General features: G+C 41.1%; 1 protein-coding gene across 1 annotated transcript in view; it reads left to right on the top strand.

Moving 5' to 3' along the window:
- The first annotated feature begins 3,196 nt into the window (after window positions 1-3,196).
- Window positions 3,197-18,370, top strand: part of bsna (bassoon presynaptic cytomatrix protein a) — a 116,004-nt gene continuing 100,830 nt past the window's right edge. Inside the window, exon 1 of the mRNA XM_061258193.1 lies at window positions 3,197-3,378. Within this exon, the coding sequence (XP_061114177.1) occupies window positions 3,197-3,378 (182 nt within the window). The remainder of the gene's footprint in view (window positions 3,379-18,370) is intronic.

Genomic DNA, 18,370 nt, shown 5'->3' on the forward strand with positions numbered 1-18,370 from the left:
GGATTTTCTTTAATGTTCTCTGTCAACCATTGTACTTCAGTTAACAGTCGAAGTTTGTTCATGTCTAATGGGAATTAATTAGTAAATTGCAATTCTAAAATGGTATTTATTAAATTGCTGTGTCATTATGTGAAAGATTCATTTCAGGCTTCATTTATTTTTGGCAAATAGGCAGTGGAAAGATTTCTGAAGTGCTGAGCAAAGCTTGCTTACCATGTGTCAGTCAATTCAATCTGGCCAATAGGACCTCTGTATCCCCATCCCTGGGGCTGGGCAGTTCTTTGGCAGAGGCTTCAGTTTAATCTTCTAAGTGTACTGCTGTATAATGTGAATCACTGAGATTTCAGAGTTTATGTATGTGACAACTGAAGAATGGTGATGGATATCCATTCATGATTTGATAAAATGCTGCTATTTAGATTTCAGAGTATGTTTTCCTGAAGGGGTTTCCCAAACTTCTGGCAGTTGAATCGAAATGATATCTTATTATTTTTCAACCTTGGAATACAAAAAACTTGGCATCTTCACAGAGTGTTTTCCCTGTTGCTATAGCCTGTATATTGCATCATCAAAGAGTGCTTGGATACTGGGGCATCATGCACTGCACATGTTTAATCCAAGATAGGCCTCAGTTTGATCTCTTCATGAACCAGAGGGACCCCCCACTTCAGCTCATATGAACCGCAGACATATCTGTCTTTTAGTCTGTGAAATGAAAGGGAGCTGTGTCCAAATATGATTCAGTAAAATTGAACCCCATCCTGCACAGATAATAATAATATATACTTAAATAAAATAATAATAATAAAATATTATGGCCATTCTTCATATTACTACTACTACTACTACTACTCCCAACTGTCCACTTATCTTCTCCACAACAATCTCCACGATCCCAACCAGTCCGGCTTCAAGAGTGGCCACTCCACTGAGACTGTCCTGCTCGCGGTCACTGAGGCACTCCACTCTGCTAAAGCCAAATCCCTTTCCTCTGTCCTCATCTTCCTCGACCTGTCGGCTGCCTTCGATACAGTCAACCATGAGATTCTGCTCTCATCGCTGTCTGGGATGGGTGTCACAGGATCTGCACTCGCTTGGTTTTCCTCCTACCTCTCTGGTCGTTCCTACCAGGTGACTTGGAGGGGCTCAGTCTCTGACCCTCACCCCCTACAAACTGGAGTCCCACAGGGCTCAGTTCTTGGTCCTCTCCTCTTCCCGCTATACACCATGTCTCTTGGTTCTGTTATCTCTTCCCATGGCCCAAAGCAACTCTTTATTTCCTTCCCCCCTGATACCCAGGCCACCACACAGATCTCTGCCTGCTTGGCTGATATCTCTGTGTGGATGACTTCCCACCACCTGAAGCTTAACCTTGCCAAAACTGAGCTTCTCTACATCCCTGCTAAGATATACCTCTCACTGACTGTTGAGGACTTCTCCTATATGGCAAAGAATCTTGGGGAGACTCTTGATAACTGCCTCACCATGGCTCCACAAGTATCCTCCACTGCAAGAACCTGCAGGTTCTTCGTCTACAATATATGCTGTATCCATCATCTCCTGACGGAGAAAGCCACCCAGCTCCTAGTCCAGGCGCTTGTCATTTCCCGCCTGGATTACTGCAACTCCCTCCTAGCCGGTCTCCCAGCTTGTGCCATTAAGCCCCTCCAGCTGGTCCAGAATGCTGCATCCCACCTGGTCACCAGTCAGCCCAGGTCGGCTCATGTCACCCCGCTCCTCATTGGCCTCCACTGGCTTCCTATTGCCACACGCATCCGATTCAAGGCCCTAGTGTTGGCATTTCAGGCTGCTAAGGCTTATATACAATCCTTAATCACTCCCTACTCCCCAGCGAGACCACTCCGGTCTGCCAGCTCTGGTCGCCTTATGGTTCCCTCACTACGAGCACCTGGCGGTCGAGCTGCACGTCCATGCCTGTTTTCCGTTCTGGTTCCTCAGTGGTGGAATGACTTGCCTACCACTGTCAGGACAGCAGAATCCCTCCCCCTATTTAGATGCAGACTAAAAACACACCTTTTCAAACTGTATCTTAGTCCTACCTCCTGATTTCCCCCGCCCCCTTTCTGACATCCCTATCCCTCTTGTCTAACCCCAAAAAAAATAAAAAATAAATAAAATAAAATTGCACTTATGATGACTGTATGTTTAGAACAACACTGCATGTGTATTTTACTAGTTATGGATGTGATGCTTTAACTTGTGGAAGAACCTATGCACTCGTAAGTCACTTTGGATTAAAAGAGTCTGCCAAATGACAAAAATGTAAATGTAAAATGTACTGCTACTACTAATTATAATAATAATAACACTCATATTCATATTATTATCATTGCTATGATCATAGTTAACATGGTTTGGTCTACTTGACCCATTTATTTTTCAAGGGAGACTCCCATGACTGTGCAGATACTTCTCTGTGAACGTGCGCTGAAATTTAAGAGGCAAAGTGGAAATCTCTTATGGGACGAGAGGAGGGAAGATGTAAAAAAAAAAAAAAAAAAAAAGCCTTTATACCTGTCTGAATTCAAATAAAGTATCCTTCTCAAGGACAGAACAGGAGCCTTTCTGTGGAATTTAAACCAACAGCCCTGAAGGGCGAAGTTCAATAACCACAGCACTTCTTCATCGGCTGCCTTCTTCAGCTCAGGTGTGAAACAAAAGTGTATCCCATAATCCACTGGCCATTTTATTTCAGTAACCTAACCAAGGTGCTTCTTAACAGTAATACACAAAGGTTGATTGATAGCCTATGCTTGTTAACATTTTTTACCAGCTTTTAAAATACTGACTAACACGACTGCAAATGTGCCTTCGATTTATCCTCAAAGCGTTTCACTAATTTGTTGATGCAGGATTCTTACTAGCTGTGAGTAAACGCGGATTTACCGTTGAAGTAGCTGAGTACGTCCTTAGTCGTGTTCCTTCCCCGCACGCGTGATCGTTGCTCTTTGAGGAGCCAGAAAGCCGAACACTGGAGGCAGGCGCGCGTGTCCCTGCGTCAGCGCGCGTGCTCTGTTGGCTCCTGGCCGTTTGTGCGCGTGCTCCGTGCAGGTTGCTATATTGTAGGTGATGATGGCGGAAGAGGAGCAGCTTTGAGTTTTCTCGCATTTTTTATTTTAAAATAATATAGCTTTGATAAATATATTTCCCCTCCTCCGTCTCCTTACCCGGGACAATGGGGAACGAAGCCAGCCTAGAGGGAGGTGGACAACCTGGGGAACCAGGCTCCGCGGTCTCTACGGCTGGAGCTCCGGGATCCATTTCAGCACCATCGGGCTCTGGACAGCTCATCAAGCCCGGTAATGGTGCTGCAGCCGGCGGAGGAGCGGCGGCCGGACCGGGAGCAAGCATAAACAGGTAAAACTGAGGACTATTATTTACAAAAGCATTGCTACATTTTAAATTCAGTGTTTGTGCATTGTCGTCCTTGAGGATCTCTGGCATTGCATACGTTAGTAGCCTCATATGTATAATATCCGTGTGTATTTATGAGTGAACAAGATCCTGGTGTTTTATTATTTATTTAGCATCAAACAGATAGCAATAATATGAAAGCTTGACAAATGATACAAAACTAAACATCTACCATTTCTTGTGATAAATTTGTCTGTCGCGCTATTATTCCATTCGGAATGTATCTGCACGAGATGCAAGAAGGCATTTTACACGAGGATCAGTGTTAACGTGTTCTATTCGCACGTTGTATTCCGTATCATTAAAAACAGTCGATAACAGAACGGTAATGAACAGAAAATTCTGAAAAGAATAGACATATTTTCGCTTATTGCAAGCCGCATCTGTACAAGATTTCTACCGGAGTGTGAAGGGCTGTCTTGATTTATGACGGGGAGGTAATCGCCGTGTGTAGAAATAGTGTAGTAAAACATACGGGTCTGCATTGCCCTTCTCTATACGCGTAATGATTTGCAATTGACTTCAGCTGGCTCGAGTGTCCTGGGATGATACGTATTTCGGGGTGATAAGTATCAGGATGCCTCTGCTCCAGAATTGCTTGTAGAGGACGAAGCCCTATGATTTTACACGAATTAGCACATCAATTACTGGTGTTATAAAATCCAAAGGCGAATAGAAGGAGAAGCATTTTATGTCTGTAGCCTAGATTTGCGCACGTGATTTTCGTGCATCTTTAGGCTACAGAGCATACATCTGCTGGCTAATTAATGACTTTTTCCACATTTTAAATAATTGTTTGGAAAAAATGTCTGATGGATACCAAATTATATAACAGCTGTATTCGTATTATTTAAACTGGTAATTTTTGCATTGTTTCTACTATAAATTACATTAGCCAATACTGGGGAATACAAATGCGACGTTTCGCCAATAAAACCCCACGGTTATTTCACAGAAAGGAACCACATTCGTATAAGAAATAGCCTACCATTTTTTTACCGTGTCAATATATTCTTAAAAAATACATTTCATAATGAGCATATTTTAGTCTGCTGAAGCACGACATGCTGTTAGCTGGTAGGAGCACTCTATAATGTAGATGGGTTGCTACTGTATAGATGCTTTTACATTAACTATTAATAACAACGTAATAAAAGTCCATGTGAACAGACTGTATCACGTGCAGCTCAAAACGTATGTGTGTTTGTCTCATGCGTTACATCCAGCTCAATTTAATAATACAGGACGCCTGTCAGTGCTGGAAATAATGCTCTGCTGATTACATGCCCCCCAACAAGCTGATATATTCAAATGCACTACAGCGTCACAGTTACCATGTATTGTATTGTTACATTGGTCGTTCATGATAACGGAAAATTAAATAATAATCACAAAACCACCTCTTTCTGACCATATCCAATGTCCTGTTCTAATGAAGAAGAGGGGCATTCCACACTTCCCTTATGACACGACTGTACAAATACTTGGGAGTAATCACCAGAAAAAGCGTTGATGATCACTTGAGATAAGGTGTAGGATGAACTATTGATGACTTCCTGCCCTTTCATACAGATTAAACCTTTTTTTGTCTTCCTTTTTGTCACCGATGACACGGTGTGTAAATCACCGTAATGACTTATGACTGCCCTTGGTAATCAGCCTCTCATTGTCTGAGAGAGTTACTCGGCTGTTAATCACCGAGCGATGGCGCACTGATTGCGGAGCCAGGTTAAATTAGATACGTCAAGGCGCGAAACCTGTTAAAGAGGCCCAGGCACTTAGGCGCGTGCTGCCTTTCGACCGATTGAGTCATCGTATATCTTTCAGAGCAGCAATGCTTCCCGTAAACTGGACAATTGCTGAACCCTCCACCATCACTGTAACGAAATGAAGCTGAATAAAAGTCGCCAGTCTCCATATTAGTGGCGTAATGCTGAATAAATTCCCTTTAAAAAATGTGGTTCCCACCAGGTCATACCAAAAACAATTCTCCCCCACTGCCACTCTGCTTGGCACTAAGCACTCCAGTGATATATCTCTGGGTGCTGGCCCTTGTAATGGATATGGATATCTAGTTGATCCAGGTCACAGAAATCAAATCATCATATCCATTTCCATCTTATAATAAAGTCCTCACATGTCCAAGCAAGACTTCCACAGCTTTCTCACAATGGCCTTTCATTGTAGGTATGCTGGTTGCGAATGGGGCCTTTCTCTCTGTAACAGAATACAACACACTGATGATGAAGAAAGAGGGAGAGGGAGGGTGGACCTGCAGATATACACTGCCAAAAAGTTGCACTGTTCAGTCTCTGCCTGGTTACTTCTGTATTTCTGAAAGCATCCAACAGTAATGGAGGCATTGAAGGCTTGGTCTTATGCACATCTGAGAGGAGAGCCAATGAGAATATTACACTCTCTAATGATTTTTGCAAATGGTAGCTGTCCTTGTTTAATTCATTTGCTGATCGGAGGTTATGTTGCATGATCTGGTTGCGAACACAATTGAATGGGATAAAGAACTGACAGCTACATTATGGGATGATTCTTTAAGCAAAAAAGGTCTGGTGCTTTTCTATCACTCCCAAGCTCTTTCAATCTCTTAAATGGTTTAGAGGGCTAAAGAGGGATCTGTAACAGACACCCAGGGATCTGTGTAGAACATCTGTAGTGCCGGTCATTCACAGAGGTCATGTAGGTACATGAGTGAGAACTGTTTCCTGATTGAGTCTGTGGTGGCAAAAAAACAGTGATTGAACGCGAAATTATCTGCCTGTTCCCAGAACACATTCATTTCGACCAAAGGTAATCAGAACTGGTTGTCAGCATGTTTCTTCAGGCTTTTGAGGTATCTTTTTCATAAATACCATAACTTATAGTTATTTGAATCATTTTTTGGTGCCTTATTAGCGATTTCTTTATGATTCCATCTTTGCTAGTCATGTTTTTCTCTGGCATAAGATAAATGCAAGGGGAGCGCTACATCCTCTATGCCTTTTCACTTATTTTCCATTGAGTTATTTAAGCAATCCTTTTCTTTTGGCTCAGTACAGCTAAATTCATGTATATGCAATTGCCTTTTGCAAATTCAACTGGAAGACATAACATAACTTAACATAAATGATGAAAATATGATACTATCATGAGATAACTTTGTTTAAGTATTTATACATCTTTACTACATGTTAACAACTATGTTTGCAAATGTCAATTCATATTGGAATGAAAAAAACAGTTAATGTATTTGTTAATGGTTAACTAAATAAAAGTGTATCCTATGTTTTTTGCGAATGGATAAATATTCATGTGACTAAATACATTAGTTGTTGTTAATTTAATGCTTAATTAATAAATTTGTACATCAATTAATTTATGTTAACGACTGCAATAGTCAATGATAATTCATGTACCTTATTGTAAAGTGTGACCTTGAATTTTAAAAGAAAATGTAGCAAGAAATAATAGGATCCTATGATATCTGTGCTGTTTACTCCTTTGATGTCAGTGCAATAGATTTATTTGCTGTAAAAGCAAGTCCAGTTATCCTCCATGACGCCCTTTTAGAACAATCATTTTAATGGAGACTATTGCCATCCAATTGGTGAATTAAAATCTTCAAAACGCACCAGTGCCTTTCCCACATGTAAGATACACGGAGTTACTGATCATATGATTCTTTCATTATATTGATGCATAGCACCTGCAGATTTCCTGACTCCAAATTAACTGCCCAGCTTTCAGGATAATCAAATGGAAGAGGTCGCAGATTTTCTTTCAGTTAATAACATGCTGTATAAATAATGAACATATGTAACTCAGTTCACTCACTGTAAGTAAATGTGCTGGTTTTGATGTGCTCAGATAAGGAAACGCTTGGAACACATGGAAGTGATTGGCTTTGAGCCTGAGGCTGTGGAAAAAAACAGTAGTCATGTGATCATCCCCTATAAGGCTACGTGCAGCAGACACTGAATCAAAAGCACCATTATGGTTCCATATACAGTCCATATATTCCATACAGTATATGATTGCATGTATATGTATTTTTGCATTGTGCTTATGCACAAGTAATACTGACTTGTGATTTATCTGTGATTTGTCTGATACTTATCTGTGAATTACTATATTTCACTGACACAGGTGTATAGTATCTTTTATGCCCATCCACATGACTAGACTTTACCTAAAGTAGTGCTGTAGTATTGATTGAATAAACAACATGTCTGTGGATCATGTCCCCTTGGTAATGTGGCTGACAGCTGCGAGCATTAAGTATTGCTAAAGACTCACTGGTCTTTTTCATTGAGGCTTTACTCCAGCGTGTTAGGGCTATGGTTGAGATACCGTGCGTCTCCCGGGTGTTTGCCTTCATCCTCATCATGAAGGAAGATTAAGAGGAGCGGATCTTTACTGGCCCCTGCTTGTTCCTTGTCACCGCTAATATATATTTGGCAGATAAAGATGAAAAGCTATGTACAGCCTTGGCCTTGGTTCCAGCAGGACTTTCATTCAGTTGAAACAGTGCCCTAACACATTTTTAAACGCAAGGTATCTGTAGCCAAGTCCTGTGATTTGATGAATTCTGGACATTTGGGTTCAATAATGTGTGTGTGTGTGTGTGTGTGTGTGTGTGTGTGTGTGTTTGCTTTGGCGTGGTGGGGCCATGGCTGAGAGGAGGACTCAATCCTCTCAAGTTGGATCACCAAGTAATGGACTATCCACCAAAATGTATATGCCATTGTAGGTGTCCAATTATATTTCTGAAGAGTTATAATATGCCTCCAAAAAGCCAATTTGTGGCTTAAGACCTTAACAGGTGCCATAGTAGTGACACTGGAGGACACAAAAAAGGGCGGTCTACATCTCTCAATACGCCCACATAACTGTGTGAAGAAATGTGGCACTCACAAGATGATGCAAAAAGTGCCTGTGGCACAGGGCACTGCTCAACAGCTCTAGTGTGCCAAGTGCACACAACTGAGTACGTGTCAAAGAGAACCTCAAAGCTGAGGCTCTGACCCAGCCAAAACACTGAATTCCCCAGGTAATCCTATTTACATCTGAAGAACTTCTTCTACTTTGGTCTAGCGGCTTTTTGCATCTCCTTCCCTGTCTGCTCCATTTAAAATGCCTCCCTTTTAGACATAGCATGGAATAACAGGCACACGCTAAGCGCTAAGGGTCTACAAGCAGCCAGACGTAGAAGCAGCAGGTCCATGCTGAGAGAAAAGCTTTTTTGAAAATGTTGGAAGTTTCATTACAGAGTGAGGAGTAAAATGTAATTCTTTATCCTCTTAATTATACCCTCAAACATGCTCTGGACATGGCTGGCCATTCCCACCACTTTGGTGATTTGGTGATATTGTTACCGCTCTCTGAAGATGAAAAGGAGATACACATATACATCTGCACTGTATACCCACGCTGTGTAGGCGTGTGGCCTGAAAGTGCAAGATTGCGTCCAAACATGAATGAACTGTTCAGGTTATCAATAACAATAAACAATGTAGGGCTGCCAAAGAGAAACTTCCACAAATGCAAATAGCAACATACATTGACTTATTTCTCTCATATTTCACATATTTATGATGCATGCCATGCAGTCATTGTCATTGCTTCTGGTGCCTAACTATGTCCTGCAACAAACACATATCCAGAATACCATAGTCCATATTTGACATTATTAGCATGATCAGGATTAAATATGGCACCCAGTACGACAGAACTTCTACATTAATTCTCACACATCGACAGACTAAAATCACCTATTGTTGCTCTGTAGCAATATAGACAGGTAAGAACAGGAGCCTTGTGAATGATTTCTTCTTCTGCTTCTAGCTATGCATAAACTGTCTTATTTCTTGGTCCCTGCCCACGCACAATATGGCCGTCACAGTTTTTGCATAGTGTTTGTCAGCATTCATCGCACATGTGAATTATGTCTCTTGAAATGCTCACAACCCCAGCTCAGAATCACTGGCAGTCTGGCATGACACCCTTATAATTGCTTTCCCCTGCCGTGCCAGGTGGATGTGTCCCACCTGACTGCCTGCAGTGGGCATTCTGTAGATCTGAAAGCTGGGCGTATTCACCTGGCTGGAGACCTGGGGCTCACTTCAAGCACCTATTTCTCTCCTTTTTTCTCCTGACCCGGAAATCGATCATGGGTCCACCATCTTGAAGGACATTCGAACCCATTAAATGTTCCTTCTAGGAGCTAGAAGTAGAAGTTTGGAACTCCCAACCTCCTTTGAGTAAGATAACATCAGCGCATCATTTTTTCAGAAAGCCTGATAAATGATCGACCTGCGGATCCACCTATTCCCATCTGCCATGTTTGTAACTGACATAGCTTCGAACTGACATTTGAAGGAGCAAGGAGCCTCTCCCAATGGGTGGAGCTAAGAGTAGAAAAATAAGAAAAAAAGATGAGATAAATAAACGATTGCAATGAGGCCCTGCTCCAAGTGCAGCCGGGGCTGATTCTGGCCAATCACTCCCAGAGCAAAAACAGCTTGGATGGTCTGAAGGAGGAATTATTGTTGGCCTATTGGTGTGTGTGTGTGCGTGTGTGTGTGTGTGCGCGCGTGTGTGTGTCAGTGAAAATAAAACTCATTGGCTCCGAGTACTTGATCTCCTATCCCTCTTAAAGGTCTCAGCACATTCTCTCCCCTGAAAAGCCTGAGGATAGAACCTGTCCTCACATTTCAGTGTGAGTGTGTGGAGACTGTAATAGTCACTCTCAGTGGAGTGAGACTCACCCTCAGTGGAAGTGTTTTTTTTGTGTTTTTTTTTTGCTTTTTGTAATAAAAAATATTTTTCAGATGTTTATTTTTATATTTTTTATTTTAACTGCATTTTAGAATTGACTTGGGAAATACAGAGATTTGTATTTGTACAAGAGGAATTCTGAAAATGACCTGAGTGTCTTAGGTCTCATCCCCACATGTTATTGTGTGCTAAATGGCTGAGATTCTCTAGCTGCCTCAGTGGGCCACTCAGCTGGGGAACAGACACCACGTTGTGTACTAGGATTTCAAAGTAGCAGACGTATAATAGATTCTTCATCAGAAGGGTTAGCAAAATAATATGTACGATAAATAGCTTCTGCAGTGGAGGATAATGTTTTACTGTATTCTACCATGTTCTGCTACTGTCACTATCTACCTACAATTCTTAGTGTGATGTTATGGGTGTAACAACAGAAGAAGACTTTACATTTAGGAGGAAATATTTCACATTTTCACAGGTGTGTTCTGCAGGCTCCGCGCTCATCATGAAATTAATATACTCAAGCTTTCATTGCTACTGCTGCTATCCACCTTTAAATGGGAAACACCAGATAAGATCTTTCACAATAATCAACCATGACCTGTGGATGGAACATGAGCAGCTCAGGGATATAATGGTAATTAATGCCAGAATAGTGATGTGTGACTTCACTCTGCCAGATATTTGTCATCAAAAAAAACAGGGTCCTGGGTGACAGTTTAATCAGTGGGTGAATAACTTGTCTCTGCAGCTTGTGCCCATACTCTCGGAAGCGCCCCGAAACTGAATGGATTACAGATGTTGGCATGCAACTTCAGCATGCTGTTGAGAATTGCAAATCATTCATTTTAAACGGACGTAATTACAATCTGTGTGTGGCTGGCTGCTCAGGGAAGGAAAGCACGATTCATTCATTTATTTCATTATGGCAGAAAATAACTTTAGGGTGGATTTCTTTGATTCTTGTTGCATGCAAAATAATAAATACATTTGCAGTTTTCTTAGAATAAAGATGTAGGAAATAGAGATACAGTGGTGAAAAGAAATCACAAATCTATTCAGATTCTAAAGAACATGTACATGCAGCAAATCATGTGCAAAATGTTTATAGATTCAAAACTTCACTGATTTAAAATGTAAACAATATTTGATATTGTAGTTTTGATTGTATAACCCATACAATTTGTAATTCATAGTTTGGGTAGTGGTTGTTCTTATTTCATTTTTAAATATCAGCAAATGCCTGTTCTTTGTCAGATGTTGTCAAAAATGTACATTACAAAACTGCTTTGCTGGCAAATATTTGCACCGATCAAATCTCTAGGCGTATTAGGTTAGTTCTATGCTCCCTAAGACTGTGAAGAATGATTGATTCACCACTGTTGATGACTGATTTGCCTTCTTGGATGAAAGATTATAAGGCAGCACAGCCTCTGGCTAGATCTTATTGATGGAGGATCTTACTAGCACTGGCTGATGCCTATTACAGACATTAACATGGAAGCTGCTGTTTTTTTATCTTAGATCGAGGCCTCCATTTTGTGGCACTTTGACCAGACAGAGTGAAAAACAGGAGAGTTCTCCAGAAGCTTCTTTAATAGCAGGATGCTACTGTATAAGTGAGTTGGTGAATGACAGTTGATTTGTTGAATTCTTGTTTCAGTATATTTCAGAACAAATTGTAATTCATATTCATGCTTCCGAGAAAAAAAAAAACTGTCACAAATGGCAAGTTTCTACGTTAGATATCTTGAAATTGTGTTCTCTCCATAAATTGAGTTGATTTATTCTTGAGACTTTGTGGGGAATAAAGAGTTTTGCTGAATGATCCTACGCTTAATGTTCAGGAACTCCAGGGGGACTTGATTGCTCAGAAGAAAAACACTCCTGTCCTTCGTGTATTTAGCTCTTTGGTCATGTGTTCCTATTGTATTTCTTCAAGTAGCTAGATGGGTATCTATTTACAAAAAGAAAAGCAGGGAACCCACAAGTTCACATAGTAGATTTCTTTACTCTTATAATCACGGTTTGGAAATGAAGAAAAAGCAATTATCGGGGAAGGGAAGCACATTGGCTGATCCTCCCGCAGCAATCACAGGAGAAAGAAACTATAATTGGCTGAAATGTCAGCTTGACCAAAATCTCTCTGGGAATTAATTCTAAACATGTTTTTGTCGATGTGGGCATTAAAAGGAAATCAGACTGCGTAGTTAGATTAGGAAAGCGCTACAGATCAGTTGAATGCCCTTGGTAGCAAAAGGGGGGTGGGGGGGTGGTGGAGGAGACAGGCAGTAGGCAGAGGAAAGCCTCCAGACCAGAGAGAAGTGGAAGAATATAGAGGCCTCCATGATCAGTACCCTCTTCCTGTTGCCTGGTCCGTCGGGGTTAGCCAAACACAGGATGGAAGTATCTGGATATGTAAACAGCATATTTGTCAACTGGCATATTGGCATTTTTTCTGCCAGTGGAGGAAATAGCAGCTTAAAGAATAGTTTTGTGAAGCTCTGAAGGAGGGGACAGAATGTAAAGCAGCCTAATTTGTCACAGTGGGCTTTGTCAATGTAATGCTACAGAGCACTTCCCCTTTATCAGGTCGACACCCATCATTTTTCACCATGAGCGCAGGCTGGAGAGATGCACATATGAAATCGTCAAAGTTAAATACACCTTCATTACCATAAATCACATTTTGCATGTGTTTACAGACATTTTATTGTGAAAATGAAATTGGCACATACATTTTTTTGTGTGTGTATGTATGTGTGTGTGTGTGTGTGTGTGTGCTCCACCAATATTTGACGTATACCATGGCCAACCAAAAACTGGCAACTGATAGCAGTGCTGAGTAGAACAGAGAGGCTTAGAGACTAGGGCGTTGAGCTGGTGTGGAGAAATCTCCAGTGACAGGATGAATTCTATTGAGGTAACAGCTGCAGTGGAAATTGACTAGAAAATTGTGTGTGTGTGTGTGTGTGTGTGTGTGTGTGTGTGTTCTTGTGCGTGTGTGAGAGAGAATGAAAGAGAGAAAGAAAATGCAAAGGCTCTGTGAGAGTAGAGGTCTTTCTAAGTGGAATGTGTATTTGAAAAAGGGGTTATATGTTTTCTTCAGATAAAGGGCCATATTTCGGTGAAAATGGCATTGCAAGCCTAGCATTAGTGGAATTGTTACTTTGCTCCAGTGCAAATTGAATATTTCTTGCCATGAGATCAGTAGTGGATATCACAGACTCATGCAAAGGAAAAGGGCAGCATTGTAAATCTTGTAGTTGAGTGTAATTATTGCCAGGTGGCCTGCTGCTGCTTATTTAATGAACTGTTGTTAATGACAGATGATGATGGATGGGAGAGGAAGATACAGTAACGACTCACACATAGTATTTGTCCTTCTGTGTTGAGCTGAAAAGTACTTTTTCAGCTGTGTCCCAGAACTGATCCAAAGATATCTCGGGATTCTTTTTAACATACTGATTGTAATTTTAAGTTCAGAGGAACAGTCCTTTTGAAGCCTGAAATTAAACAACTGGGGACATTTTCTACATTCAGACTGCAAACTAGTTTCAGGTCAAATAATCTTGCTCTTCAAAGATGTGTTTTCTTTTTTGTTGAATCTTTTAATACATTATTGTTTCATTCTTTTATCTATGCTGTGCACCTGTTATGTGTTGTCAGTGCTTGTCAGCTGCTCCAAATCATCGTGGGGTTTATGAATTCTGCTTTCCTGACTCTTAAACCACCAAATGAGGTCAATCACACTCTCACTATATTGTGCAACAAAAGCCATTTCTTCAAACCAACAAGTCTGTGTATCCTTTATTAAATGTAATACCAATCTTCTTCTAAAGATTTTAAATCATCCACTTTTTCGATAGTGTTAGTGTAGCAGGGTTAGCTCAGCTAGTTCGCTAGTAAAACACAGTGAAGTCAAGGGAAAACAAAGACACATAGGAGGTAACCACAACAAGGCTCCCTGATGACATAACCCTGAAATTAAAAATAACCTTGTTGCCCTTGGCTTGGGATGATTTTGCCTTTAGCTGACTGGTAACACATTTGTCTTTGCAGGAGTGGGTTCAGATGTCTAACTAACTTACATTAGCACTGCCTCATACACCTGTACTAATTCCTCAGTATAATAATAATTGAAGCTGTTTGTTACTTCTCCCAAACCTTTCACAGCTCTGTTGCCTTTGTCTGTGTCATGTCATTTTGTGTGTTTTAGAGTCTATTATTGTAATCTTTGTTCTGTGGCCTAAAGATGAGTTAAACAAGATAAGATTGCAAGATGTGCGAATAGTTCAAATACCTGGATGCACTGTACCAGCAGGATAGCGTTTTACTCTGTCATCGATCTTGACTTTGTTTGTACATCAGTGTTTCCCTGCCTCCACATAACAGTGTCATTTCACAGTTTTTCGCTGAGGAACGCCTCATAATTAGTCCCTAATTGCGTAATTAGTCATGTGTCTGTGCTGGCTGCCAAACGATTGCTGAACTTGAAGAACCTGGTGAATAACTGCTGAAATTCACATTGACAGCCCTCAGGGCTGCACGTTCAGAATAGTCCCGAGGCCCTCTGGAGTGGTGATTCCTACCCCTGGTCCTGGTAACCCCCTGTGTATGCTGGTTTTGTTCCAACCACAAATGTAATCCCAGATTTTAAACAAGCTGTTACTTTTTCTTAATTATGTGCTTTTCATGTCTAGAGGGATTATTTACCCTCTTAAACCACATCATGTCAGAAATAGTTAAGCATTTCATGAAGAATAACAGTCTGACATTCATGTTGTGCTTATGACACATGGCCACTAAAACTAACTATTTGGTACATAATGAAGAATTCAAATACACAGCAAATGATAATGAGCCAAACCTGCATTGCGAACAAATTGAAGCAAGCTGAACAACCTATTGATTCACCTAATTTGATCAGTTTAAAAGTTCTGTGACTGTTTTTATGTAATTGTTTACAATATAACGCAATAAGCACAATATGAACATAAAATTGTATTCTTCATACTATACGTAGTGATGCCTGACATAATATGGCTTGCTTGGGATGCAACTCTGGTTGGAAGAAAAACCAGCATACACAGGGGAGTCCCCAGGACCAGGGTTGGGAACCACTGCTCTAAGGCATAACTGAGTATGCTAACTCAGGTATTATATCATTTTTGGTCAGAGTTGGAATCTGAGTGCAGTATCTCTGAGGTTCTGCTCTATGTATGCGCAAATCAGACAGTTTTTTACACAAAAGTGTGGCCTTTGAATAACACAGGGACACGTGTGTCAAGAGATCAGCATACCTTTAGCTGCTGGCACAGATTGTGCATACTATTATGAGGAGAGCAGAGGGGTCAGGTCTTGTCAGAATACCCAGAGTGCACTTTCCTGTGTCCAACACTGTGAAGGGAGCAGGGGCAGCTGAGAGGAACAGTGTGTAAATGCAAGGTTACTAGTACAGTGATGTCTGAGGGTTCATGCTTCAACATGTACAGCCGTGTGGCACAGCTTACTCACACACACAGCTGCACATCAGGAGAAGGTGTTTAACATCTCTATTCTCAGCTCAGGAAAATGGATTCCTGCAGAGGTGTTTCCTTCATATGTCTGAAGGTATGTGCAATGAACCTAGATAAAATTATTGTACAGATCTCAGGGTCAGTTCTCAAACATAACATAATATTCTCATATTACGTTCTGGTGTAAAACACGAGGCGATTTGCTGTTGGTGATATATACCGCAGGACATTAGAGGGTCATTATATGCTTGCTCTGTCTACATTACTGCTGTCAACTAGACCACAGTGCACAGTGGATCATGAAGTACTGAGACTGAGCCTGAGACTAAGACTGTGAACAGTTTTGCATACAGGGCTGACTGAGAAACAGGGAGAGAGACAGGTCTATATAACAATATACAATGAATGTATGACCTGCACTGTGTATGAATAAGATCAATACCAAATTAATTTTCTTTTTCAAATCCAAAATCGACCATGACCGGGTCTGGAGGCTCCAATCTACACTCTCCGGAGTCTTCACCTGTCATTCATCAAAATCTTTTACATGTTTCCATGTGATCGATAGCTTGAGATGAAAAAAATACAACCCTGTGTGCATATCCATTTCTGTGTGTGTGTATGTGTGTGTGTGTGTGTGTGTATGTATGAGAGAGAGAAAAACAGAGAGAGTTCATGAGAGAATGTAATTCAGTTTTCACATTCCTTTAATACGTGCTTACTAAACCTCAGCTCAGAAAGCCGGTATGAGAAGGCCTGATGTAGGGGCTGGATGATAGTGATGACTGAGAGAGATGAGACTGTAAGGCACTGCTGCCTCCGTATGTGAAGAACCAGCCTCCAATGGGAATTCCAGCGTGAAAGCCCTGCTTCACCTTCTCCTTGGTTCCACTGTCTGCTGCTTCATTGTGATGCATCTTGGGGTTTGCTTGTTGTGTCTTTTTTTTTCTTTTACATCTCCCACGTCTCTCCTTTGCTATGGAGGTGCTTGGAGAGAAATATTTTATTAAAGATTTTATCATCTGTAATATTTCCAATGCTGCACACAGACTCGCGTGAAAAAACCAAAAAGCAGGCTGTTCATGAAGCGGCCAAGTGTGGAGAGCAGTCCGGTCGTGGATCAGCCGTAACAGTGTGTTTACCCGGGGAAAATAAAAATGGCAGGTCCATCTGAAGTGTTGTCACGGTGTGAAATGTACTGGATATCCATGTTAAAGGCACCTGCCCCTGGAGGTTTAAATGATGACTTTCATTTAAAGCCTTTTAATATGTGTATCAGGTGGTTTCACAGAGACTCTTCCACCTTACCCCAGCTATCGATGTGTGATTCAGAGTCCTGCGTGGTTCTTAACTCCTTTAATGAGGGTCACATTCAAAATACGGTAAATGGCGCAGAGAGGCTGTATAGCCTCTTTTTATATAACATGTACATGTCCTCACGTCAGTTTGCCTACTCAGTGAGCACTTTATTAGGTAGACCTGTACACCAGCTTGTTAATGCAAATATTTAATCAACCAATCATGTGGCAGCAAGTAAATGTGTAAAAGCATGCAGATGTGGTCAAGAGCTGTTTTTCAAATATCACATATCGGAATGGGGAAGAAATGTGATCTAAGTGACTTTGACTGTGGAATGATTGTTGGTACTAGACAGGGTGGTTTGAGTATGCCCTGGGATTTTCACCCATAACAGACTATAGAGCTTGCAGAGAATGGTGTAACATCCAACAAGCAGCAGTTCTGTGGGCAGAAACACTTTGAGAGAGGTCAGAAGGTCTGGTCGAAGGTGACAGTACACAATAATCATGCATTACAACAGTGGTATGAAGAAGAGCATTTCTGAACACATAATGTGTCAAACCTGGAGGCTACAGGAGCAGAAGACTTAAAAATAAGTCTAAAAAATAAGTCTGTAATGTGTACTGCCAACAATCATCGCTTTTCACTCTCCAGTCTGGTAGCTGCGCTGTGCCATCATTGTGTGCTGTCATTGACCCCTGTATTCGGAAAGATGCACAAACAGGATATCATAGATTGGAAGCAGTTTGACAGAGCATTATCTAAAAGATTGAGGCACAGATTTAGCCTTGGCAAAAGATGATGAACTATGTGACCTAAATATATATTTCTTCCAAAATGTTGGCAATGTGACGCATTGTAGACATGTAAGCTTAGTCATTGTTTGTGTCTTATGCCATTAGATGCACCATGTGTGGCCAATAAAAATGGGACAGGATGCTTAAGAAACAATGCCAGTCACAGTCATTGAACATTACCATACCTCCTGTCCAACAGAATGATGTGGGTGGAAGGTTTAAAATAGACTGTTTCCAATCGTCCTAAAAGAGTAGAACATGGAGGTGTCACATTCAAAGAAGGCCCTGAAGGAAATGGCTGTTGTGATTGGAGATTGCAGTGCTTTAAGTGCAGCAGTGGATTCCTATTTTCCCTGTCCTAAGAGAAAAAAAGGGGCTATGATTGTGTTGTTATTCCCCACACTACCATGAACAAAACATATACACTGCTGAATTAATGTCCACAGAAGCTACGTTTTTTCCTCTTTCAGTAAATATGAAAGCCAGTGTTATTGTGAAGGTTAGGTATTAGCCACAGCCTGCTTTATGTCCAACAGTGCAGGAGACATC

This window comes from Conger conger, chromosome 10, assembly GCF_963514075.1.
Source record: "Conger conger chromosome 10, fConCon1.1, whole genome shotgun sequence".
NCBI lineage: Eukaryota > Metazoa > Chordata > Actinopteri > Anguilliformes > Congridae > Conger > Conger conger.